At 51.0% G+C, this 22,246-nt stretch overlaps 9 protein-coding genes and 2 non-coding genes across 11 annotated transcripts; 5 read left to right on the forward strand and 6 right to left on the reverse strand.

The window, feature by feature from the left end:
• Positions 1 to 361: 361 nt before the first annotated feature.
• Positions 362 to 1,065, reverse strand: BBK36DRAFT_1163367 (hypothetical protein; the record flags this gene model as incomplete). The annotated part of the gene is made up of 2 exons (XM_024894528.1): positions 362 to 791; positions 1,049 to 1,065. 2 exons carry the CDS (start codon positions 1,063 to 1,065, stop codon positions 362 to 364), a joined length of 447 nt encoding a protein of 148 aa, XP_024745354.1.
• A 1,378-nt stretch (positions 1,066 to 2,443) lies between these two features.
• On the forward strand, positions 2,444 to 3,313 carry BBK36DRAFT_1130280 (hypothetical protein; the record flags this gene model as incomplete). Its single annotated transcript, XM_024891826.1, has 2 exons — positions 2,444 to 2,890; positions 2,942 to 3,313. The coding sequence occupies 2 exons, from the start codon at positions 2,444 to 2,446 to the stop codon at positions 3,311 to 3,313; spliced, it is 819 nt and encodes a 272-aa protein (XP_024745355.1).
• Positions 3,314 to 4,126: 813 nt separating this feature from the next.
• BBK36DRAFT_t187 lies at positions 4,127 to 4,216 on the reverse strand. Its single transcript has one exon. It is a non-coding gene; the product is annotated as a tRNA-Pro (tRNA).
• A 118-nt stretch (positions 4,217 to 4,334) lies between these two features.
• Positions 4,335 to 4,424, reverse strand: BBK36DRAFT_t186. The gene has a single exon. It is a non-coding gene; the product is annotated as a tRNA-Pro (tRNA).
• An 849-nt stretch (positions 4,425 to 5,273) lies between these two features.
• On the reverse strand, positions 5,274 to 7,308 carry BBK36DRAFT_1136638 (MFS general substrate transporter; the record flags this gene model as incomplete). Its single annotated transcript, XM_024893049.1, has 7 exons — positions 7,022 to 7,308; positions 6,867 to 6,959; positions 6,761 to 6,808; positions 6,503 to 6,696; positions 6,286 to 6,450; positions 6,044 to 6,229; positions 5,274 to 5,985 (listed from the first exon to the last, which is right to left on the reverse strand). Exons 1-7 carry the CDS (start codon positions 7,292 to 7,294, stop codon positions 5,274 to 5,276), a joined length of 1,671 nt encoding a protein of 556 aa, XP_024745356.1. The 5' UTR covers positions 7,295 to 7,308.
• A 4,328-nt stretch (positions 7,309 to 11,636) lies between these two features.
• On the forward strand, positions 11,637 to 13,208 carry BBK36DRAFT_61791 (hypothetical protein; the record flags this gene model as incomplete). Its single annotated transcript, XM_024898371.1, has 1 exon — positions 11,637 to 13,208. A coding segment is annotated over one exon (1,572 nt), but the record flags the coding sequence as incomplete, so codon positions are not given.
• A 2,023-nt stretch (positions 13,209 to 15,231) lies between these two features.
• BBK36DRAFT_1090833 (hypothetical protein) lies at positions 15,232 to 15,996 on the reverse strand (the record flags this gene model as incomplete). Its single annotated transcript, XM_024889021.1, has 2 exons — positions 15,232 to 15,828; positions 15,883 to 15,996. Coding segments are annotated over 2 exons (711 nt in total), but the record flags the coding sequence as incomplete, so codon positions are not given.
• Positions 15,997 to 16,823: 827 nt separating this feature from the next.
• Positions 16,824 to 17,825, forward strand: BBK36DRAFT_1172883 (hypothetical protein; the record flags this gene model as incomplete). Its single annotated transcript, XM_024895804.1, has 4 exons — positions 16,824 to 17,115; positions 17,176 to 17,295; positions 17,352 to 17,579; positions 17,632 to 17,825. 4 exons carry the CDS (start codon positions 16,824 to 16,826, stop codon positions 17,823 to 17,825), a joined length of 834 nt encoding a protein of 277 aa, XP_024745359.1.
• An 862-nt stretch (positions 17,826 to 18,687) lies between these two features.
• BBK36DRAFT_1163373 (hypothetical protein) lies at positions 18,688 to 19,775 on the forward strand (the record flags this gene model as incomplete). Its single annotated transcript, XM_024894529.1, has 4 exons — positions 18,688 to 19,078; positions 19,139 to 19,249; positions 19,317 to 19,441; positions 19,515 to 19,775. 4 exons carry the CDS (start codon positions 18,688 to 18,690, stop codon positions 19,773 to 19,775), a joined length of 888 nt encoding a protein of 295 aa, XP_024745360.1.
• Positions 19,776 to 19,847: 72 nt separating this feature from the next.
• On the forward strand, positions 19,848 to 20,171 carry BBK36DRAFT_1186271 (hypothetical protein; the record flags this gene model as incomplete). The annotated part of the gene is made up of 1 exon (XM_024896475.1): positions 19,848 to 20,171. A coding segment is annotated over one exon (324 nt), but the record flags the coding sequence as incomplete, so codon positions are not given.
• BBK36DRAFT_1186274 (alpha/beta-hydrolase) lies at positions 20,161 to 21,943 on the reverse strand (the record flags this gene model as incomplete). The annotated part of the gene is made up of 2 exons (XM_024896476.1): positions 20,161 to 21,044; positions 21,151 to 21,943. 2 exons carry the CDS (start codon positions 21,941 to 21,943, stop codon positions 20,161 to 20,163), a joined length of 1,677 nt encoding a protein of 558 aa, XP_024745362.1.
• Positions 21,944 to 22,246: the final 303 nt, after the last annotated feature.

Below are 22,246 nucleotides of genomic sequence, written 5' to 3' on the forward strand. Positions count from 1 at the left end.
CCCTATGTGAACCTACCTCCACCTTAGGTAGCTACCGAAGCATAGACCCTGCTACGGGTGGGCGACTGTCAGGCGCGGAATAGGGAATTGCGGTCGTCTTTGGTGTGGTCGGCAATATTTATCCACATAGCCGAAGAGTGGCTGCATCTGGTTGCGCAGGAGTTAGATCTTGTCGTGAGAGAGGGCTGCCGCAAAGACAAATTTCGGCCCGAGTCACGGACTTCGACAGTCACGCCAGACGACGTGCGGAAAACGCAATCGGACGCAAGAGGTGCGGACTGACTTCTGGTCTTGCCCTCAAACCTGTCGCTCTTGCCCTCAAGTCAATGGGTAAATATCAGGAAAACACGTTAGGACGGCATCAATTCTGATTCTCCTCTCGCCATCGCTCTCCCCTGTCAGAAGCAACAGCGACAGCAACGGCGACAACAATAACAACAATAACAGAAACGACAACGACAACGATGACGATGACGATGACGATGCCAACGATGCCGACGATGACAATGACGGTCATCTTGGCTGGGGCGCCCGGTAGGCTCCCCCTGTGGCTCCAGTAGGTCGCCTCGATCGCGACTATCTTGGGCGGGCTCACGATGTTCTTTGCCGAGTGCTTCGCCCTGGCCATGCTTGTGGCCCCCGCCAGCCGACACGCGATCACCGCGGCGACGACGTCGAACTGCCCGGGGTCCGGTCCCTGATCTCGGCCCTGGCCCCGACCACGAGCCCCGCCTCCGGCTCCGCTCCCGGTCCGGCCGCGGGCTCCGACGAGCGGTGGCGGCAGCAGACGTCTGCACAGAAGAAGCAGCTCTAGTCATATTGGCACTGGCAGCAGCAGTGGCACAAGAAGCAGCCGTTGTCGCAATGGCAGGAGCACTGTGGTGCTGTTTGGGGTAAGATTGTCCAGCCAGACCAGAACTGGTCGGCTCAGCTGGAGCCTGGGCCATGGAAACCGTGGGCCCAACGCTTTGCAAACCAAATACAGCCCAGGCAGGGCCCAGCAAGCACCATCGTCAAAGACGAAGTCGAAGCAGCTCTGCCGCCTTACAAATCACAGGCAGGCATGGCGATACTTCATCCACTATGACGGGTGCTGAGGTGGTCTAAAGCATTGAGCTCATCGCTCAATCAGAGACTACTCGCTCTCGTACACAGCAATGCTCGCGCACGAAGGACTTCCCGAATTAGCCAGACAACCTCCCCGCTACACAAGGACCAAGTCGTGCCAGGACCTGACGTTACCACCCCCCATCTTACGTTACCCATTTCTCGGTACTGTCTCTGTAGAAGGGTCGCTTGTATCGAGAGTGTGACGAACAAACGAGTTTGCCTAGGATTGCATGTTGCCTTGGATGAGCGCCGAAACCGCTTCTCGACAGTGCATACACTCCCGACTCGAACCACCGCCACGACCTACGTATGTGTGGCCTTGTTTGACCACATTACCAGCGACGGACCTCATGACCATTGCCGCTCCTGGCCAAACACTCTCTGTCACTGGGGCGTAAAGATGCGCTCGCTCGGACGGCGCTGCGTTGCTCAAGCAGCAGCACTACCAGCACGAGCACCATCACTGGCGTCGTTGTCGTCGACGACGCCGCGCCTCTCTCAGCCTAACTCATCGGGAATATGGGGGAGGGAGGTTATGTGACTTGAGAGGCCGAAGAGTACTAAGTTATCTATATCCCATGCGTGGACACGGTTTTCGGACTGGAGCGGCTTTCCTGTACAGCAACCTGGCTCTCCAGCATCCCAATTTTGTTTGGAATACCTCATACCACTAAGTATTGGCCTGTGTGTAAATGCGGCCTCAATCTATTACTTTGCTGAATCATTCGGCAGAGATTTGCTGGGTTCTCCTTACACCCTTCATCCTATACGCGCCCACATAGATACGCGGCACCCGTAGCATAGGTACTTGCATAAGTCAGTCCAGAGAGGAACGGCGAGAAGTTCTTGAGATTCCCAAAGGTTCGGCTGCTGTACCTGGTCCCAAACATGTCTGTCACCCGCATATGCCTGTCTTTGCTTGTGCTTACGACTCGCACGTCAACATCCACGCCTTCGCCCGCTTCCTTGAAGCTCTCCCAGAGCGATCAACGCAAGGAGATGCCGCACAAGAAACCACTTCTCGCGCTTTGTTTGCAAATTGAGACTGGGGTCGTGGAGAGACCTGCGCTCCAAAGTCCATGTAGGTACTTGGGCAAAGAAGTGTCACGTGCGCTGCGATACGAGTACGTCGTGGTAGATGATCATGCGGTCGCAGAAGGTGAGAGGCTGCTGACTAAGGTAAAGAAAGTAAACAAACAAAGGGGTCTCAATACTTCAAATGTTAACAAAGGCACAACCAACGCGACCCCAGGGGAATGTTTGTTTATGTTTCCTATCTTTTCGCTTTGAGTTCAGCTGAGCCACACGGTCATCACGGCAAAAAAGAAAAAGAATGCAGTCCATCATCTCCGCTTTACCTCTCTTCACCCCAAGCAAGCGGGCCAGAGCCTCACCACGGGTTTCACTTGGAACCTCTCCCAGCATTGCAGGCCCAGACTCACCGCGGCTGAAAAAGACTACTCCTGGGTCGACAAAACGACGGTCGCTTGCCAGGAGATTGACGAGCGACGAGACTCTGCAGAAGGAGTATGAAGACAGTGGTGAAGCTTACCAGGCGAATGACACAGTGGGAGACTCGGTGCAGCTGGAACAACATGAGGTGGTGTCGGCATCGACGCCTCGCGCGGCAACCAGCGCGATGAATGTGGTAGCAACATCCTCGGCAAGGCCGCCAATGCGGACTGGACGCATCTCAGAGATTCTGTGTCGGGCTGACATAGGAACGGAGGAGACTGAGGAGCCGCAACTGGACGAAGAGGCTGGGGCAGCCGATAAAGCGGTGGGCGTGGTGCAAGATGAGGGAGAGTGGGGAGAAGAGGAAGAAGGAGAGGAAGAAGTATACGGCTTTGAAGGCTTCGTCGGATATCGCTGGGTCGGTCACTCCATCGAGATCCAGGTGAAATGGGACAGCGGCGAAACCACCTGGGAGCCCGAGGCGAATCTGCACCACGATTGCCCCGAGGCCCTCTTTGAGTACTGGCGCACACATCGGGGCCGGCTCAAGAACCCGGCAGACCCGGAGATGTACGAGGTCTTTTCCATTCTCAAGCACAACAAGATCCGGAGCAAACTGCTGGTCGAGTGGACTGGGTTTGAGCGTTCAGAGGCAACATGGGTGCCGCGCAAAATCGTCGAGGAGACGGCAAAGGATGTCGTTGATGCCTACTTTGATGGCGCCAAGACGAAGAGTAGGAAGAAGTGATCTGGCATGATGAGGCAGGGGGTATGTTGCTACGCCTTATATGTATATATATATATATCCAACATGCATGTGAGTGCAGCAATTATACGGGGCAACGGAAGCTTGAAGAGGAATGAAGACGGATATCTTACTGTGCTATCAGCGACTGCCGTGAAGCAAAAGGCCTGGGGTAGATGCCAATGACGTTACCGCTCAATGATGAGGGGAGGTAGTTACTAGGCATATCTAGGGTCCCGTGAGAGTTTACTTTGGCAACCTCTATTCGAGTCCCTCGTTAGTTTTATGTATTAGGTATTACACATTAGTTTGACCGCGCCTTCGCATTTCACAGACCCTTTCATGCCTTCTCCCAGGTCATATATGCCAGAGTATACCTACGTCTCTTGAGCATATGCTCTACGGACTGTCGCTGTGTCAAAGGCAACTCCAACTACACTAATGCACCACCGCACAGCTTCCTGTCGGTGTTTCATTCTCATCCAAGGCAGTGGATGATGATTTTGATACGTGCAAGGGGACTTCTTTCTGAAACTCATCATTTCCCCCTTTCTGGCTGCACTTGGTTCTACCTGGGTATGCTGTGTACGCTGGGCAACGATGGATCTAATCCCAAAGGGAAGCCATTGGTTACATCCGGACGCTCCAGTAGCCAGAGTGGCGCCAATTGACTTTGCCAGTACGACCTAACATATCTAAATATTAGGTAGCTGAGGGATAGACAGTATATCAATTCAGCTGAACGAAAAAAAAAAAGGATACGGGACAGCTCTACAGGGCTTCATCCTCCAAAAAGAATGTCGACGGAATCCGACAGGGTCTGGCCGGGGATTGAACCCGGGACCTCTCGCAAACAAGCTGTAGGGTTGTCCCTAAGCGAGAATCATACCACTAGACCACCAGACCAATGGGAAGATGTTGATGTCTGTCTGGTGGACGGTAACAAGCTCATCAAGATTTCGCCCTGGCGGTTGTGAAGTTGAAAAAAATATGAGAAAAAGTTTGAGATAGGCAGGAAAAAGAAGGGTCTGGCCGGGGATTGAACCCGGGACCTCTCGCAGAATCAACTTTGGGTTTTCCCTAAGCGAGAATCATACCACTAGACCACCAGACCAGTCACGTGATGGGTTGAAGGTTGTCTTTCCTTGTTGGCATTATGAAGCCATCATGACCATGATGAAAGGGGCTTCCTGGTGTGGAAGCTCCTATGCTTGCATACCTAGTCCAATGGGTTGTACGGACTGTACGGCACACTCGTCCAGTTATTCTGACGCTTGAAAGGAAGCTGTCGTCTCTGGCGCGCCTCGCTCTCGAGCCTCATCATGTCCGGCCCGGCCCGGGTTCAGTCTGCAAAAGATTATTCGGGTACGATCACACCAAGGCTTCCCTGAAGACCATTGACGCTGCTATGGACGCTGATTGTTATCCCATTGTGTGGATAGTGAAGTGACAAAGTCATCACTATAAAGCTTGGGGCATCTTTTCCCGCCTCGGGGCGATTGAGGATGGCTAGAGGAGAAGAGAATTGAGCTTGTCGAAAGTCTTCCGGAGCATCTGGTGCTCGCTGCGTCTTGACGTCCAACAAACATATGGCAACAGTAACAGTAGGAACAGAGCACCGACAGCATTGAGACGTACAACAGAATCCTCGTATCTACTTGCTTGCTTGCTGACACACTTATGAATACCCCATACTATGCTGTATTTGCTAGTTATAGGCTTGCAAGGGACGTATTAGACTGCCAAGCGACAAGCCGGAACGGTGATGGAATGTCCCGTACTTGGAACGTTGTGGTATCGAACTGACAAGCTGCCCTTGCAGCCGTACCGCCTACACCAGGTTCGCGCCGGATAATTGTTGGTCGGTGGGCAAAAACGCAGAGTGTACATCAGGAGTCAGTTTGGACGAAAGAGTGCACTATCCAAGGTACCTAGGCCTGGTCGACATCTATCCAGCATCCATCTAGTGCACAAACCTAAAGTCTAGACGCTTCATCCCTTCATCCGTGGTATTCAGCGAATAGTCCTCCTGCTCCTCCTTCGTCATGGCGTTCCACTGCCTCTCCCTGATTTTGTTCCGCCAGATGTAAAACACCTTGACCGCGTAAAAGAGAACAATGTTGAAGCAGTTGATAGCCAGCAAAATCTTGTTGCCTCGTCTGTACAGAGGCTGATCGTCGTCGCGGTAGATGTTGGACGAGATGATGTTGCCGCTCTGCACAAACATGTTGTACAGAGCCGCGCTGACGGCTCTCGTACGGACTGCGTTGCTGTTCTTTGCGTTCCAGCTGACGACAATGGCGTGGCAGTACGGGTAACTGAGTAGGCCCGTCAAAAGCGCATATCGTATCCATGGTGAAGATTCTGCGTCAAGAGTCACCAGAGCGACGAGCCACGGGAAGATCCAGATGTTGGAAATGGACGAGATAATTGCGCGTTCCTTGAAGCGTTCAGAGACCCAGGATATAATGATGAGGTTGACTGCAAAGAGGAATTGGGACGGGATGGTGAGCAGGTTGGCCTTGAACACGGAGAAGCCGATGTTGCGGAGGATGTACGACAGGTATGTGCTCGGAGGGGCGGGCGGGATGTAGACGAGGAGGCCGAGGAGGTAGAGCGGCCACTGCTCCCAGTCTTTGAGGACCTTTAAGAGGAGGACGGGGCCGACGGCTTGTCTGCGGCATCGTGAGCTTCTGTACCTTAAGCCCGTGTTTCGCATCGCTGAGTACTTACCGGTTGTTCATGTCTCCTTTGCTGGGATCATCACGCAAGAGCCGGTTGACCATGATGGACTCCTCACGCTCGGTGAACCAGCCGTCTTTGCCGCGGAACCAATTTCGGGTTTGGCACGGTCCGGGGGGCATGAGAACCCACGAGAATGTGCCAATGATGAGGGTCAGGATACCTTCGATGAGGAATCTGGATCAGGTGTTAGAGAGGGAGTTACTGTCAAAATCGAGGTTTGAATTGCTTACAGCCATCGCCAGCCGCCCCAGCCTGCAATGCCTCTCATCTGAAGGACGCCAGAGGCGATCAGTGAGCCCACAATGTTGACCGTACTCAGGGCAGTCCAGAACCAGGCCAATCTGACGGGAAGTTCGTTCGACTTGTAAAAGTAGGTGAGCCAGAGCACGATGTCGCTGCTTCGTGTTAGCTATTCGTCATTCTTCCACGTCGTATGGGAGCACGTACGGAATGAAGCCGCCCATGAAGAGGCCAAGAAGAGCTTTAATGGCAAAAAAGGACGATCTGTTATGGATGAAAGCCTGGCTGCCCGCAATGAGGGACCAGCTCATCATGATGAATGGGATCCAGACGTCGGCGCCGACTCGCTTGCTTATCAGGCCGCTGGGCAGCTCGGCGGCGAGGAATGTAACGAGGAAGATCTGGATGGAGCGGTAGTTAGTATGCCTGATCAGTTTAACTAAATGAAGACAATGGGTGTCTCACCGTTTGTCCGTAGTTGAAGTCGTTTGTGTTCATGCCAACCTCCGGAAGCTGGTGGGTGTTAGTTGAAGCTCTTGATACGTGAGATGGGCATTGATATTTTCCCTACCATGTTGTCTGAGATGGCGCGATTGATATTCCGTCGATGAAGGTCGAGAGCGCAAAACATGATCCAAGCCCACAGCATGATCCTCAGGTCAATCTTTCTCAATATTAGCAACCAATTACAACGAGGCATCCGAGTATCACGTAGTAGCAAGATACCTTTCTGACCAGTCTCCTCTCCTCCTCTGCCGTCCACGTAAACTCGGGATCAAACCTGTGCCGGTTTTCATAGTTTGCCTTCTCATACACGCCGCGCCAGTGCGCAGCCATGGCCGGGTCAGCAAAGGGATGGTCCTTGGTCGACCCAAACGCCTCATCTTTACGTTCCGGAACTTCGCCTGTTACCGACGACTCCTGGGACGTGAAGACGGCTTTCTCGTCGGCAATTCCTTCCTTGCCATCCTGTGGCGCTGGCACCACGCTGTGCGACATTGTGGCGAGATCAACTTGCTGCTGAGCTGACGTCGTATCACAAGAAGCCCTGGCTCAAGTTCCCAGTCTGTCCCAAAGCAGCGGGCGTTCGCCTCTTATATATTGGCGACGAGCCGGCATACGTTACCGCGTTGTCGGGGCATCTATTACACCATCAGACGCTGCAGATAGGCCGAGGCCTTGGAATGGGTGGTTGACCTTTCTGCAGCTACGTCGTTTTGCAGAAGATTGCGATGCTCGGGGTGTCGCGATGATTGAGAGCAATCACATCATTGCTGGGATCAACGGCTTTGTCACGGACTGGATGAGCTGCCATTGGCTCTCTTGGCTCGATGGCGAGTTGCGTGACGACGATGCTTGTGTAGATACAGAGTAGTCTAGCCATAACCTTGCCCGAGGTTGCATGCAGGGGATATCATATCAAAGCGGGAGTCGCTTTATCATCAGCCCCAACCACGACACACCTATACATACATACATGATTATCATAACCTAATGCCTGATAGGAAGTACGTAGGTCCTCAAAGTTCTGTTATGAAAAAGATTCCCCACGATAATCCCGCTTTTCTGGGGGTTGCCTCGACGATAACGTTGTGTGAGACTAAACCGGGGCCCTCGCGATGGCGTTAGATGTTTGCATTGTGAGGAATCGAGCAGCGAGCCTTGCGATTGGGCCGCGACAATGGGATGCCACACTTTCGGGTTAGACAAGCTCGGTAATTGCATTTAAAGGTGCGGCAACGATTAACATTATAAAGACGGTTGACCAGATTGATTCCTTATAGTCCGATGGCTATTTCGGTAGGCGTAGGCTTTTTACGAGCTGATCGTACGCGACGAACTAAATATGGCGTGAACATCTGGAGCCATGGTGTTGCTGCTAGTAGTCGCTCCTCAGCGGCCCCGCCATAGGGAAGCATATTGACTTCACGGAAACTTCCACTTGCATCGAATTGCATGTCCAACAAAGAATTTTTCGCACAATACTGGATTGGCAATTATAAGCCTCAATTTGACAAACAAATGCCTGGTCAATAAGATACATTGTTGAGTGCATTCCCCTTTCCCCTGATCTCGATGATCTACAAAGTTCAAATACAGGTACCATTCGCACAGAGAGTTAGTGAATCCACAAGCCACCAATTATTCAAACTTTTGTAAAAGAGCAACTATCCCGGGTGCCACAACTGAATTGGGCAAACGGCGCCTGGAGGGTGAGCCAGCGATCCGGAGTCAGCACTTTATCATGGTCTTGCCGGACTACTTCTATGCATATCAGAATTTTGCAGCTTTAGGCGTAATCAGTGAATGCCTTATTAGGAGAGCCCATTGTCATACATAAAAGGTCCACCCTGTAATCCCTCTTATAGGTAGTTCCTAAAGCAACAAGCTAGCCTGGTACTGTCTTATCATAAGTTGTCTCCTCAGGCGAGCTACCGTCTAAAAAACCACATGGACATACTTCTTAGACAGATTCAGTTGGAGAAGGGAGAAGAATAAAAAAGGAAAAAGGAAATAAAGGAGAAAAAGGCAAAAATATATTACAAAAGATTAGGCCCTTCCAAATGCTGTTCCCAGCCACAAGTATAGAGTACCCTGCCCTCCCTAGGTTGTTCCCCTCCCCGAAGCCCACGGCACCCAGTAACCAGCGCCACCAGCATGACCACTGTCGGGAAGACAACATCATTGATGTTTAAACAAGCTACTCATTCATTTTACCGTATCCGCTTAATTGAGCTGTTTACCTTAGGAACCCGGGGGTATTGCCTTGCAAAGTCCGGAATGGCTTACAATAATGTTGCTATTGTCGGAGTCTGTGGCTATATATTGTCACCCCCTCGTCACCTATATCTCTACTAGTAATGTCATATGCTAGTGGTAGTATCGACAAGATCATTCTCACAGCATTATTCACTCTCGGCGGATTCTACCAAATCCGTCCTCCAATCTGCTTTTTAGGGGCCAAAATGCTGTTATTTTTGCCCTGGGAGCCCCTGGGTTCGCGGAGCAGAAGAGAACCGTTGTCAAGGCTATTGGCGCGTTGCTCTCTGAATCTTCTTCGAGTAGCCAGGATGCTGCAGTTCTTTAATTGGTGCCACCTTTCGGCCAGAAATGGAAACTAATCAAGTACTTGAAGACTAAGTCGTATGCTGAATTTGTTGGATGGGTATTGCTACCTTCCTCCTCTTTGACTGGGTAAGTGAAATTTCACGAACTTGGACGTTTTTGATGTTAAGGGAAGAGACAAGGGATCCTTCTGCTTCCACTTGTGTATAAAGCTTATTGGTCTATTACTCCATGTAGGGTCGATGTAAGTGGTAGGTTCTCTTGACCAAGGAGAGGCGCTTTAGCTTCGACTGCAATGGCATATAGAAGCTCAAGCATAGTCACCAATGTATTATAAGACTTGTATCCAAAATATTGATCTGCTTTGATCCGAGCAGAGGGTGTGCCCAGGGTGTGCGGTGTGTGTACGGCGGATGTGTATGGTTGGTTGGCTACAGAGGCCAAGTATGTACTGCGCCACGTCACGGCTTGGACGAACGCTGTAATCGAGGCTGAGACGGCAGTGCCCTGGGAAAAACGCTTCGTGTAGCTTAACTTCGTGTAGAGAGCGATGAATGTAAGGCCTGCAGAGCCGTAAGGCGAATTTATAGGACATGGTCCACGTTGTGAGGTCGGCTAGACAAGTCATTGGCCCCAACTCCTCACCGAAACCCATTGCCGCTCCCAGCGTCGGAGACACAGAGCTTGGTATCCACGCATACTGTATACCTTCTTCACCCTACTTTACCTGTGATATCAGGTCTGTCAAAGTCTAGAAACCACCAGGCTGCGTATTGCTACGAGAATCAGGGATAATGGCAGTTTTAAGGACAGCTGCGACACCAAAGAGTTACCTAGCCGCCGCATGTCGGCTCTAAGACCGCGTGATCGGATATTCTACCGATATATAGACCTCGACATGATCTAGACGAGACCGATTCATTGTCCACGATATGCTGGATAACCCCATGGGAGCCTACTTCGGCGAGGATGGCTTAACTTGAGTGCCACGCATTTGGCGGCACTTGCATGCGATACGACAGGGGTTTGTAGCACAGCCACCGAGGCAGCCTGGCAAGGCGTTGTTTCTTGTCGGTTTCAGAGCCCCGTCGTGCCTATTTGTAGGTAGCTCAGCGCCCTGCCAGTCCTGCACTCATCCAACGATTCAAAGTACATACAGTCTGTTATGTGCGCTTTGGCATCCTTTCATCGCAGATCAATTTGCACTTCTTACATCCATGTGTGCAATTGGGTAGAAAGTTGATCCCACCAATATTAACTCTCAATTACCAGCTGCAACCATCGTCGAAATAAACAAATCGGTCCCATGGAGGCATTAGCCGCTATAGGATTGGGCAGTAATGCGGTACAATTCGTCGACTTCTTGTCAAAGCTCATCTCAACTGGTGCCGAGATAGCAGGGTCGGCCCATGGCGCCTCTCAAGATACTTTGGAGCTCCAAAAGATATACGAGAGACTGAGCGAATTTAGCATTGGGTTGAGCGAGGTGACGAGCCAACAAGGATCCGACAGTCATGATGTGAGAGCGTTACGTAGCTCAGTGGTCGATATGACGGACGCCGGCCAGCAAGTTGAACTTCGGTCGCATTACACCGTTCTGAAGGAGCTCTGTGCGGACTGCCACACTCTATGCCAAACCCTTCTGGAGACTCTGGGGAAGCTTCGTATCGATGGGACATCTTTCCGTCCAGTGAAGGGGCTCAAAGTTGCATTGAGGACTGTGTGGAGTAGCAAGAAGGTTAAGGACTTGGAAGTGAGGATAAACCGGTATCAGAAGATGATATACTTCCATTTTCTGCCCATAGTCAGGTACGTCTGCATTTCTTTGAGTACGTTGTTTCTGCTGATTGATGTGTATGACCCATATTTCAGTCATCAGCAGTCTTCCACGCTTCATGCTGTGAACAAACTTCGGGACCAAAGTATTGCAATGAAACTAGATCAATCGACAAGATTCGACAATCTCGCTAGTCGCCTAAAAACGATTGAAAAGCAAATCCCTTCGGCTGCAGAACGGGAAGCCCTCCTTCGCACGGATGTTGAATCATCATCTGACACCACTAGCACAGCATACCTCATAAAGCAGGCAGCCCATGAAAGGGGCATTCAAGACGGCAGCCTTTTGATTCTGGATTCCGATGAGATAGAAAGCCTAGTAGCGGGAGTATCGAGCCTAGACTTGACTGAGCGGGAACTGGCAACCATTGCGAAGGAACAAGCCTGTCTCAAGAGCTTGAATTTCTCGGCTCGACCGCGACGCCACGACGATATCCCAATGGCACACGACACGACGTTTCAATGGATACTGGATCCTTCAAAAGACGGACAGAGGGATGATTCTAATGAAAGAGTACTCCTCCTCAATTGGCTGAGGCACGGAAATGGGATATTCTGGGTGTCCGGCAAAGCAGGATCCGGCAAGTCAACTCTGATGAGATTTATCGCCGACCACGAACGCACAAGGAGATGGCTTGAAGAATGGGCAGAGTCGAATAAACTCGCTATCGCAACTCACTTTTTCTGGACTGCTGGCACGCCTATTCAGAAATCCCAGCAGGGTCTGCTCCGAGCGCTCCTGTACGACATTTTTCGCGCGTGCCCCGAGCAAATGGCCAAAGTTATCCCACAGCGATGGTCAAGAACCGGGCCGCTGGATTCTGCTCACAGCAAGGAATGGAGCAACCGAGAACTCCTCGAGACTCTGCGAGTTCTAGGCCGGCACCGCTCTTCAACCAGATACTGCATGTTCATCGACGGACTCGACGAATTCGACGGCGACCACTTTGAGATGTGTCAGGTGCTCAGAGAGTTGTCTAAATCGGCAAATTTCAAGTTTTGTCTTTCAAGTCGACCTTGGAACGTTTTCGAAGATGCTTTTGGCATCAACAGTTCTCAGAAGCTATACATTCACAACCTCACGCGGCAAGATATCTTGGCGTATACTCAGAGCCGGCTGCTTGAACACCCGCGATGGAACGAGCGACACTTTGCAAGATGGGATATGGAGTCAATCGTCAATCAGGTCACTGAACGAGCGCATGGCGTATTCCTGTGGGTTTTCCTCGTGACCCGATCACTGAGAGACGGGTTGATTAATGGGGACACCATGAGGGACTTGCAGAGGAGACTCGACAGCCTTCCGACCGAGCTCGAGCCCTTCTTCAAACACATGCTAGAGGTGATTGACCCTCTTTATCACGAACCCATGGCGCGGACACTGCGAATAGCGATAAATGCAAGGCAGGCACTGCAGCTTGAGTTTTACCATATGCTCGAATACGAGGAGGAGGACAAAGATTTTGCTCTGAATAGGTCGACGGATTCCCACACCGCCGACCAGCTTGATGCCACTCTTGACCAGTGCCGCCGTCGGATGAATGCGAGGTGCGGTGGCTTGTTAGAAATCAAGCAGAACAGGGTCGAATTCCTCCATCGAACTGTCCGCGATTTTCTCCTCACCAAGGAGATGAGCGACTATATATGTCAAAAAAGCGGCCAGGAATTCAAGGTGAACCTCTCGACTCTCAAGGGTTTCGTTTTCCTCTTCAGATGCTGGATGCGAACTGCAGAATGGGTCGACCTAGCTGACGACGAACCGTACTGGCGACAAGGCCTTAAATATGCAAACGATGCCCTCGAAGAGTGTCAAGAGTCAGCATTGATGCACCTTGATGCTGTCGAAGGACTGTACCAGGGCGCTTTGGGCCGTAGCGCCGCCGACTTTGTAAATGTTTCAGCTGATTTCATCTTTCGTTCTGAGATTCTCACCGCCGGTGTTGATACATATGTCCTTGTCAAACTCGACGAAGACCCGGACTTCTTCGATAACCCATTCGAGTGGCCATTATACACTGCCGTTGTCCCGCTCGAGTGGTCACAAGGGCATATCAACATCATTGCTAAGTTTCTTGAGCGCGGACACGACCCTAATGATGGAGAGAAGGAATCTGCGTGGTGTCTCTTCCTGCGACAAGCCTGCGGACTTGAAGGCGGCCGAAATTTCGCGAAAGCGATCAGCAATTCAATGTTTTCAAGGTTCCTCAGGCACGGTGCAAAGAAGAATGTCCGTGTACGTCTGGATGAGACAAGCTTTTCGACCTACGAAGTTAAGCGCCAATACCCTGTCACGATTTTCGTCACGGCTCTGTTTAACAACACTGCTAGCCATATATATCATCACCAATGTCTTGAAACTCTGGAAGAGTTTTGGGACCCAAGCTCAAAAGATCACAAGTTGCAGTTAGAGGAAACGCTCAGCAGGCTTCAAGTCGAATTGCCGAGGCTGGACGGCCAGACAACAGGACTGACAAGACTGAGATTTCTCGCGCGTGTCACGCAGAAGGTCTTGGAAAGGGCTAAAGTAGAGAGCTTGGCCATGGATCACCTCGCGCCTCACTTGTCAGCAGTGTTCCAAAGCACCGGAGCTCAAGCACTGGTTGCTGTGGCATCAGGCAATGAGCTGAGGTTGCCGAGAAGACATATCACGATGCAGTCCACTGAAGCGGCGGATGGCTGGTGAGACTTCATCGTCTCCACGCGAACCGAGCCTGCGTAACCCGGGCAAATATGGCTAGGAATTACTTGAGATCCCCTGATGTTAGTATAAGCAGTTTGACCTGCCCTCAGGATAGATCTGACTGCGGGGGTGGCCATTCCACTATCCCCGTATGTGGTTGACAAACCACTGCAACAGCTTTCATGAAGCCCCCACGAGGTCACCCGACAAATAGGTACATGTTATCAATGTGAAGAGAGGCAAAAATATAAAAACATACAACAGCCGGTGTTCGCTGGTGGTCACCCACCCAACTACTAATCTGCCGGTTAGTGGCTTATCTATGGGGGAGCAGACGGGACCCCGAGCTCTCCACTACCTATGGTCGTATGTGCTTAGTCATGTAGCAATTCAGCCTATATGAGGCAGGGGTTAGCAGCAGAGCGCAGGGTTTACCCGGAGAGATGATATTCTTACAACTACTCATTCTTCTATGTATATTTACTGAATGAGCCTCTTAATCTCCTCTGGCTTGCGGATTGCTTTCTTTAGTGTATTTGGCGGAGAACCTACCAGCATCCCCCGAGGGTGCAACGTATGACCATGTCGTCAACAATCATAATGACTACCTACCTATTGAGAGACTTTTCACGTCCCTTGAAGCTGAAGGTCCGGCAAACATGGTCCTGACACGATTCCATGGCGAACCGAGCATGCACTATTAAACGAAGATGCGAAGGAGAAAGGGCCTTTGTAGACGATGCAACGTCTACGTCTACCTACTCTACTCTACCTATATCACTTCTGAACTGGAAGCAGAATAACAAACAAAAGTGAAAGTAGAAGTTTGCTGGTGAAGCACAACAGTTTCGGTGAATTCCAAACATCCAAACATATCATTTTCAACACAAAGGCTGATTTTGAAGTAAACCATAGTAGGATTCGAGCTAACAGCTAATCAACTATGGCGATCCATCTCTCTGCTCATCTCCACATTCTGCATCCTCCTATCCAATATCCATGACTGGAGTGCTTATGACTGGCCAACAGTAAACTGTCCACTTCAGGCTCAGTTAGACTTGTTCTTGGACTGCTTGGCTCCGGTCTTCTTGGCAGCAGCAGCCTCCTTCGCGGCGATCTGGGCCTCGGTGTGATGGGGTGCGCGCTTGTCAGCCCATGAACCGAATTCGTCATCCTCCGGAACAACATCAGCCTCACGAGCCTGGTGCTTCTTTCCACCTTGCTTGGCAGCAGCAGCCTCTTTGGCAGCGATCTGAGCTTCGGTGTGGTGGGGTGCGCGCTTATCAGCCCATGAACCAAACTCGTCGTCTTCGGGAACAACATCAGCCTCACGAGCCTGATGCTTCTTTCCACCCTTAGCAGCAGCGGCCTCTTTGGCAGCAATTTGGGCCTCAGTGTGATGGGGAGCCCTCTTGTCGGCCCATGAGCCGAACTCGTCATCAGGAGGAATCACATCAGCCTCCCGGGCTTGATGCTTCTTTCCACCTTGCTTGGCGGCAGCAGCCTCCTTCGCGGCAATCTGAGCTTCGGTGTGATGGGGTGCGCGCTTGTCAGCCCACGATCCAAACTCATCATCCGGAGGAATCACATCAGCCTCGCGAGCTTGATGCTTCTTTCCACCCTTCTTGGCAGCAGCAGCCTCCTTAGCAGCAATCTGTGCCTCGGTATGGTGGGGATCGCGGGCCTGATGCTTCTTTCCACCTTGCTTTGCAGCAGCGGCCTCTTTGGCAGCAATCTGGGCCTCGGTATGATGCGGTGCCCTCTTGTCGGCCCATGAGCCGAATTCGTCATCCGGAGGAATCACATCAGCCTCCCGGGCTTGATGCTTCTTTCCACCCTTCTTGGCAGCAGCAGCCTCCTTGGCGGCAATCTGGGCCTCGGTATGGTGGCGAGCGTCAAGTTCCGCAATGATGGAGCGTACGAATTTGGAGGCTAAAGCTGCACCGGAACCCTAGTTCATCTGGTTAGCCTGAGGCGTTTCATATCCTGAATCAAGTTCACTTACAACGTATCGACGCTCCACGTCTGTTGTCGAGCCAGGCACTGAGAGGCCGGCAGCGATGGGGGCCAAGCCAAGGAGGCCGAAAACAAAGGCATTGGTGATTGAAGAGGGACGCATGGTGGAAAGAGTTGGATGTTTGGTATTGAGAGGGAAATGTAGGAGAAAAGGAAAGAAGAAAGAACTGCAAAAAAGACAGATGAAGAAAAATAAAAGACCGGCCGGCAGTCGAAAGTGTGAAAAGAAAGAAGATGAGATGGAAGATGAGATGAGATGATGGATGAGAGCCAGGAAAAGGGACTGAGAAGGACGTGAACTACAGAGTTGTTTTATAGTTCTCTAGAATACTCGGCCTGTCGGCGGAGATTCGAGAACAGGCGAATCGCTCTGCAACGAGAACTTCTGTCCAGGAATGTTGTTGAAACGAAAAATGCATTCGCTATTCAGCTGGAATCCTAAGCGAGCGCCAATTGAAACTGACGATCAATCTCGCGTTGAGGCTCCTGTGGTGTTCTAGGCTGTAGCAGCATTCTATGGCCATACCCCAGTTCTGAGTCCCCTGTCGATTTGGCGCGACTGCTAGGAACATGAAGTTACAGACGTGCATCACAACAGGCAATGAAACGGCTGTAGTTCCAGACGGCTGCAAAACATGGCCAGTATTCGAATCTAGCGGTTTGGGAATCGGTTCATCTTTTCTGCAAAAAATGATTAGCTGATTCAATATGAGACGAGCTAGATTTATGTTCCGTCTTTATGACCTCGGCAACGTTCACGCCTGTTTCGCCCGTCTCTACTACATGTTAACCTGCTGCCCACTTTTCATCACGTTTCTCTTCTCATCCAAGAAAAAGAATTTCAAAGTTCATTATCCTACGCAGAACCAAAGTTCTTTCAGACCGAAAATCGCATGCGATTTCATTCATACCATTCTCGTTTGCACAACCATGGCTTTCCAATATCGACCTGTGGAAGTATCTTTGCCTGGCGAGAACCCCAGTCGTCTGTCATCTGATTCTACTTCGACTCTGCGAGCCATCGATGATCTAGACTATCTTTCGCGCGATTCGGAACTGTTTTTGAAGGCTTCCGGCCGTGAATCAGCGTCTGGATGGATCAGGTCAAAATGGCTCTGGGTTGTGCACGCAGCTTTGCTTCTTACTTCGTGTGGAATGCTCGTTAGCACAGCGATGTTGCGATCATCAACCCTCCATGCCGTTCGGCAGACTTCAGCCTGGTGTAAGTAGTGATGCATGCTGCATTGCACATCAAGACAAGATAGCTAACTGGCATATGCAGCACCCGCCGACACCGCTGTGCAATACAAGCAAGTCAGATATAACATCACATCAAAGGGCAATCCCTTCGTTGGCGCTGGACCCGAGGTTGACAGAGTCTGGAGGGAGATTTCCTACGATAGTGAGTTTCGCGGCCAAATTGCTGAGTGGTCACCAGCTCTAACAACTGCATGAAAGTGGGCGACCAGTGGTTATCAAAGTCCGACCTCTCCAAGTTGGATATGCCAGAAACTTCCCTCAAGGTCAACCATCCAACTACCGGAGAGGAAGGGTACAGAGTCGGCATGGAAGTCTTTCACCACCTGCACTGCCTGAACCTCTTGCGACGGGTCACCTATAAAGAGTATTACGAACCGCTTGGTGGAGAGTTCAGTCACGGTCCAGAAGCCCTTCAAGCACACACCGGTAAGCGCATCTCTCACACGTCCAGACATGGCCTCAGCTCACACGTGTATAGATCATTGCATCGAAGTGCTTCGACTCAACATTCAGTGTAACGCGGACATTGGTCTTTTCACTTTCTACATGGTTCCAGACGATCCGCTCGCCTGGCCGCAACTGAACTCGAAGCACGTTTGTCGAGATTTTGAGGGAGTGCGCCAGTGGGCGTTGGACCATTCTGTTGGGAACATGGAGGTGTTGGAGCACTAAATGCAGCGTTTGGCCTTGTTTGCGATGTGCTGTGTAAGATAGTCTTGGTTACGCTTATACCAATATGCACTTTTCGCCTTAGATATCTATTTTTATTATTACCATTATCATTACCATTACTTTCAAGCTTGGATACTTTGTATTGAATGGTTTTCACCTCTGTTTGCATATAGTTAGCTGTGATCATGCAACCTTGTAGAATTCGTGTAGATGGGTGCTTTGGTAGTGATGTCTACACTAGCCGCCGCTGGTGGTGCTGCGTCCAGGGAGTCGTCACTTTAGTAGCCCCTTGGTACTGCTGGCTCGAAATCATACCTAGGGGTCTCTCCTCCGACCTAGCGTGTGGCGTGATAACATGTTCGAATCAATTATAACGCATAGTAATGGTAGAACTATCCCCATGTTTCTGCAAAGAAAAAGATTTCGAGTCTTGTAATTCCGAAGCGGAAATCATCTGCCGACCCCCGGCAACCCTGACACAACGCGGGTACCAGCATATCTCCGACTCCTGTTTCGCCTAGCCGCCCAAACACTCGTCGCATAACTCCCTAGTTTGACCAATCTCATCGCTTCGTAAAGATTAGGAGAAATATGTGTTTCAGGGAATAGGTCTTGAGGAGAGGTTTCTTGTCGCATCAAACAGCACAAGTTTCGATGATTGATCGTAATAAGAGGAGGCCATTGTTGAACTGTTTGGAACTCGGTTTTGTCCAGTGGATGGTTGTTTCTTCCTTTTTTTGACATCCTCAACCGTCCATCTCCTGCTGGTACAGAGAGAAACATTTCTATTTCATTCACTTTGCGCTGGCGTTTTCTTCTTCACTTTCTATACATTTACGCAACTTAATAATTCATCGTCAACATGGCTTTCGCCGGGAAATACTTCAAACTCAAACGAAATGACGAACCTCAAGAGGGCCAAGACGTCGACCTAGAAGATAATGCATCGGACACAACAAAGATCTCTTCGAATGCTGACGTCTTCGACAAGACGGCTTTTCTGTCTTTACGAGACGACGCAGACGAATCAGCATCTTCCTTCGCGCATCGACTGATAGAAAGAGCCAAGATGTCCTCCAACTTCTGGACGTGGCTACGATGGGGGGTAGTTGTCGGCTTACAGACGATCATCATCCTGTTGCTCTGTCTGAAGCAAGGTGGTAGCACGAACTTAGGCAACGATCTTCAGGGAATAGGTCCAGGAGGCCAGTTTGTCGAGACGGGTGGTGACATTAATGGCCTGTACAAGACACGTGAGAGCCAACTCTATCCCGCCTTCATTATCTGGGACCTCTTTACTAACCATTAGACAGTTTCGCATACGTACACATATCTCAAGCCTGAAGAGGATAAATTCATCCCGAACATGACGTCGAACGAGAATCGAATGGAGATCCGGAGAAATTGGGATATGTTGATGCCACGTACGTAGCCACTGCCATGCTGTCAATCTTATGAGAGGGTATAATACTAACCGTTACTGTACTGTAGTGGGAAGCGGAAGTGTTCTTATCCCCGACTACAAAGATCATCCATTACTTGGCAATCCCATCACCGACGACCCCATTCGTTCCGGCCCGTTATTCGAGGCATCATGGACGCATGCGCTGCACTGCGTAAGTCAATGCTGCCAACACCAGTCGCTCCTGGAAGTCGTTTTATAAGCTGACCATGTTGAACGATTTCTAGTTATACTACAGCGTGGATAGCTATCACCAGTTGATACTGAATGGGCCTAGTGAAGAAGACAACCCGAGGCATGCAGCCCATTGTTTTGAGTATCTTCGAAACAGCATCCTATGCAATCTCGACATGACTTTAGAAGGGTCCATGTCAACGCCGGACGATAAGGAGAGAGGGCAGCCTCATGTTTGCCGCAATCGGGAAGAGGCCATCTCCTGGATTGAAGCCCGAAGGATGGATGATGCGCAGGACATTGTTGGTCCATAGTCACATGTCTGCCAATAATATTCGCAATATACATGAACACGCAACAAACACGATTGTGGGGCTAAACCAAGCAAAAAAGAATGTAAAAAGAAAACATACAACAGCCGGTGTTCGCCAATGGTCACCCACTTGACTACTAATCTGCCGGTTAGTGGCTTGTCTATGGGGGAGCAGACGAGACCCCGAATATTCCGCTACCTGTGGTCGTATGTGCTCAACTGTGTGACAGATTGCTTTATAGATAAAATCACAGGAGATTTTCGTAATATCGTTTCCTTATTCTCTCCTAAATACCTCTCTCAATTTTTCCTGGCTTGCAGACTGCATCTCTTGAGCTTTTTCTCAAGAGGAGAGCTACCAGGATCGGATAAAGTATGGGATACGACTATGTCATGACCTCCGACCAGATCGTGCTCCAATATGCCAACTGCTCCTTTCTCCAATCATCCTTCTCAATCCAGCTGGCACCAGCCCTGAAAACGATATTCTGTGGCTGGGAGGCGTCGTATCTGGGCCAGACCGGCTTACCCTGAAGACCGTGATTATTCGGATTCTGATCGTGGATAAACGAAACCCAAGACCGCGACACATAGTTGGCCAATTCCGAAAGAATGGGATACGGCCCGATCCAGTTGACGTTCTTGTCCGGGTTATCGAAAACATGGACAATCTCACTGTAGTGCGTGACAAATACGGGGGCGGTGATGGTGACGTCGACTTCTTTCATATCCCACGGCGGCTGGTCGAAGCGGTACGTGTAGATCGGGTGCTTTCTGCGTTGGCTATGGCTCACGGCATAGGCACGACGGCCAGCGTGGATGTTCAAGTCGCCAGTGATGGCGGCGCCGCGCTTGTACTGGACGCCCTGGTCTGCAAACCGCTCGGGTCCAGTGCCAAAGGGACAGCCCTGGATGGGATCATCGGGGTAGAGACGAAGGACGTTGGAGACAATCTCTTCGCTGAGACCATTCGCAAGATGGGCGACGAGAGACGCAATGTCGCTGTCGTTGTTCAAGGTCCCCCTAGGCGTAAAGAACTCGGCAGTGCCCTCATCCGTGTTGGATCCCATGATGAGGGCGACATCCGCGATCTGGCCTTTTGCAATGGAGACGGATGGAGGCTGGGTTACAAACTTGCCGTCAATGTATGGCTTGAACTGAAAGCCATTAATGGCACTGAAGAACTTTGGGTAAGGGACGGTGCGGAGGCAGGCCAGGGAGTCTGCGGCGGTGTTGCAGCCAACCGTTGTGGTAATGTTATCATACCACCCTTGGTAAGTTAGGTTCAGTGTTTCGACCGTGTTCACTTTTTAAAATGTCAGCGAATCATCGATATCATCTCCCTGTATCCAGACTAGATGCTAAAGAAGACTTACTCGTAGCACCAAGCAAGCTCGAGCTCTCCAAGATGGCACTCCTGAAGAGGCCGTTATTCTTTCCCCCAAACGCCACCAGATGGTATCCAGCCGAGGAGCCTCCCGCGCTCTCGCCCGCAATTGTGACCTTTGTGGGATCGCCGCCGAACGCGCGGATGTTCTCAGACACCCATTCCATCGCCAGCCGCTGGTCAAACAGGGCAATATTGCCGACGCCGGCTGCCGCAACCTCTTTGGAGGCCAGCAAGCCAAAAGCTCCTGTGCGATAGTTGGGCACGACGGCAATGATGGGCTTCTTCATCTCCATCGAGTTGCGCACTATAAAGGACGTGTTATAGCGCGGGTCAGCCGATCCGCCGGCTTTGAAGCCGCCGCCGTAGATCCAGAAGAAGACGGGTAGGTTGTCTCCGGGCTTGACGTTGGCAGGTCTCACAATGTCAAGGGTCAGACAGTTCTCGCTCATGGTTAAGCCGTCGGCGAAGCCCTGGGCAAAGGGCTTGTCAAAGCCGGGGCATGAGTCTGACCGCACGGTGGCATTGCGAGTGCCAGCCCATGACTGATTGTACGGCACGGGGTAGCGCAGCCGCAGGTCTCCCAGCGGAGGGATTGCAAAGGGGATGCCGTAAAAGGCCTCCTGGTTGAAGGATTCGAGAGTGAGGCCGGTATAAGTCCCGTTCACAGTGTGAGCCGAGGGTGCGCTCGGGCGATGGACAACTGAGGCACCGGCAAGAGGCAAGCTGCCCAGGCAAAGGAGAGCCAAAGAGTACACACCTGTCAACTGGTGGCCAAACATCTTATCTTCTTATAAAGGCTGTGAAAGCATTATATGGATTGCCTTGGATGTCCGCTTGCGTTGGGCGTGTAAGCCACTGAGACATAGTCTTATATAGTCACACGATGCTTGCTTCAAAGAGCACCTCTTTCGCGGGGAGTTACCCCTGCTATACACCTGTCTTCCCAAAATCCGGGGTACATTTCCGGCCGCTCTGATTCATATCAAAAGCCATGACGATCAAGACACCAGCCAAGCTCTCCCCGGACTGCCCCGGATTCTCCCCCGGGAGGCGTCTTCTCCACACGTTTACCCCACGCTTGT

The sequence above is a fragment of the Trichoderma citrinoviride genome (genome assembly GCF_003025115.1).
Source record: "Trichoderma citrinoviride strain TUCIM 6016 unplaced genomic scaffold BBK36scaffold_19, whole genome shotgun sequence".
Lineage (NCBI taxonomy): Eukaryota > Fungi > Ascomycota > Sordariomycetes > Hypocreales > Hypocreaceae > Trichoderma > Trichoderma citrinoviride.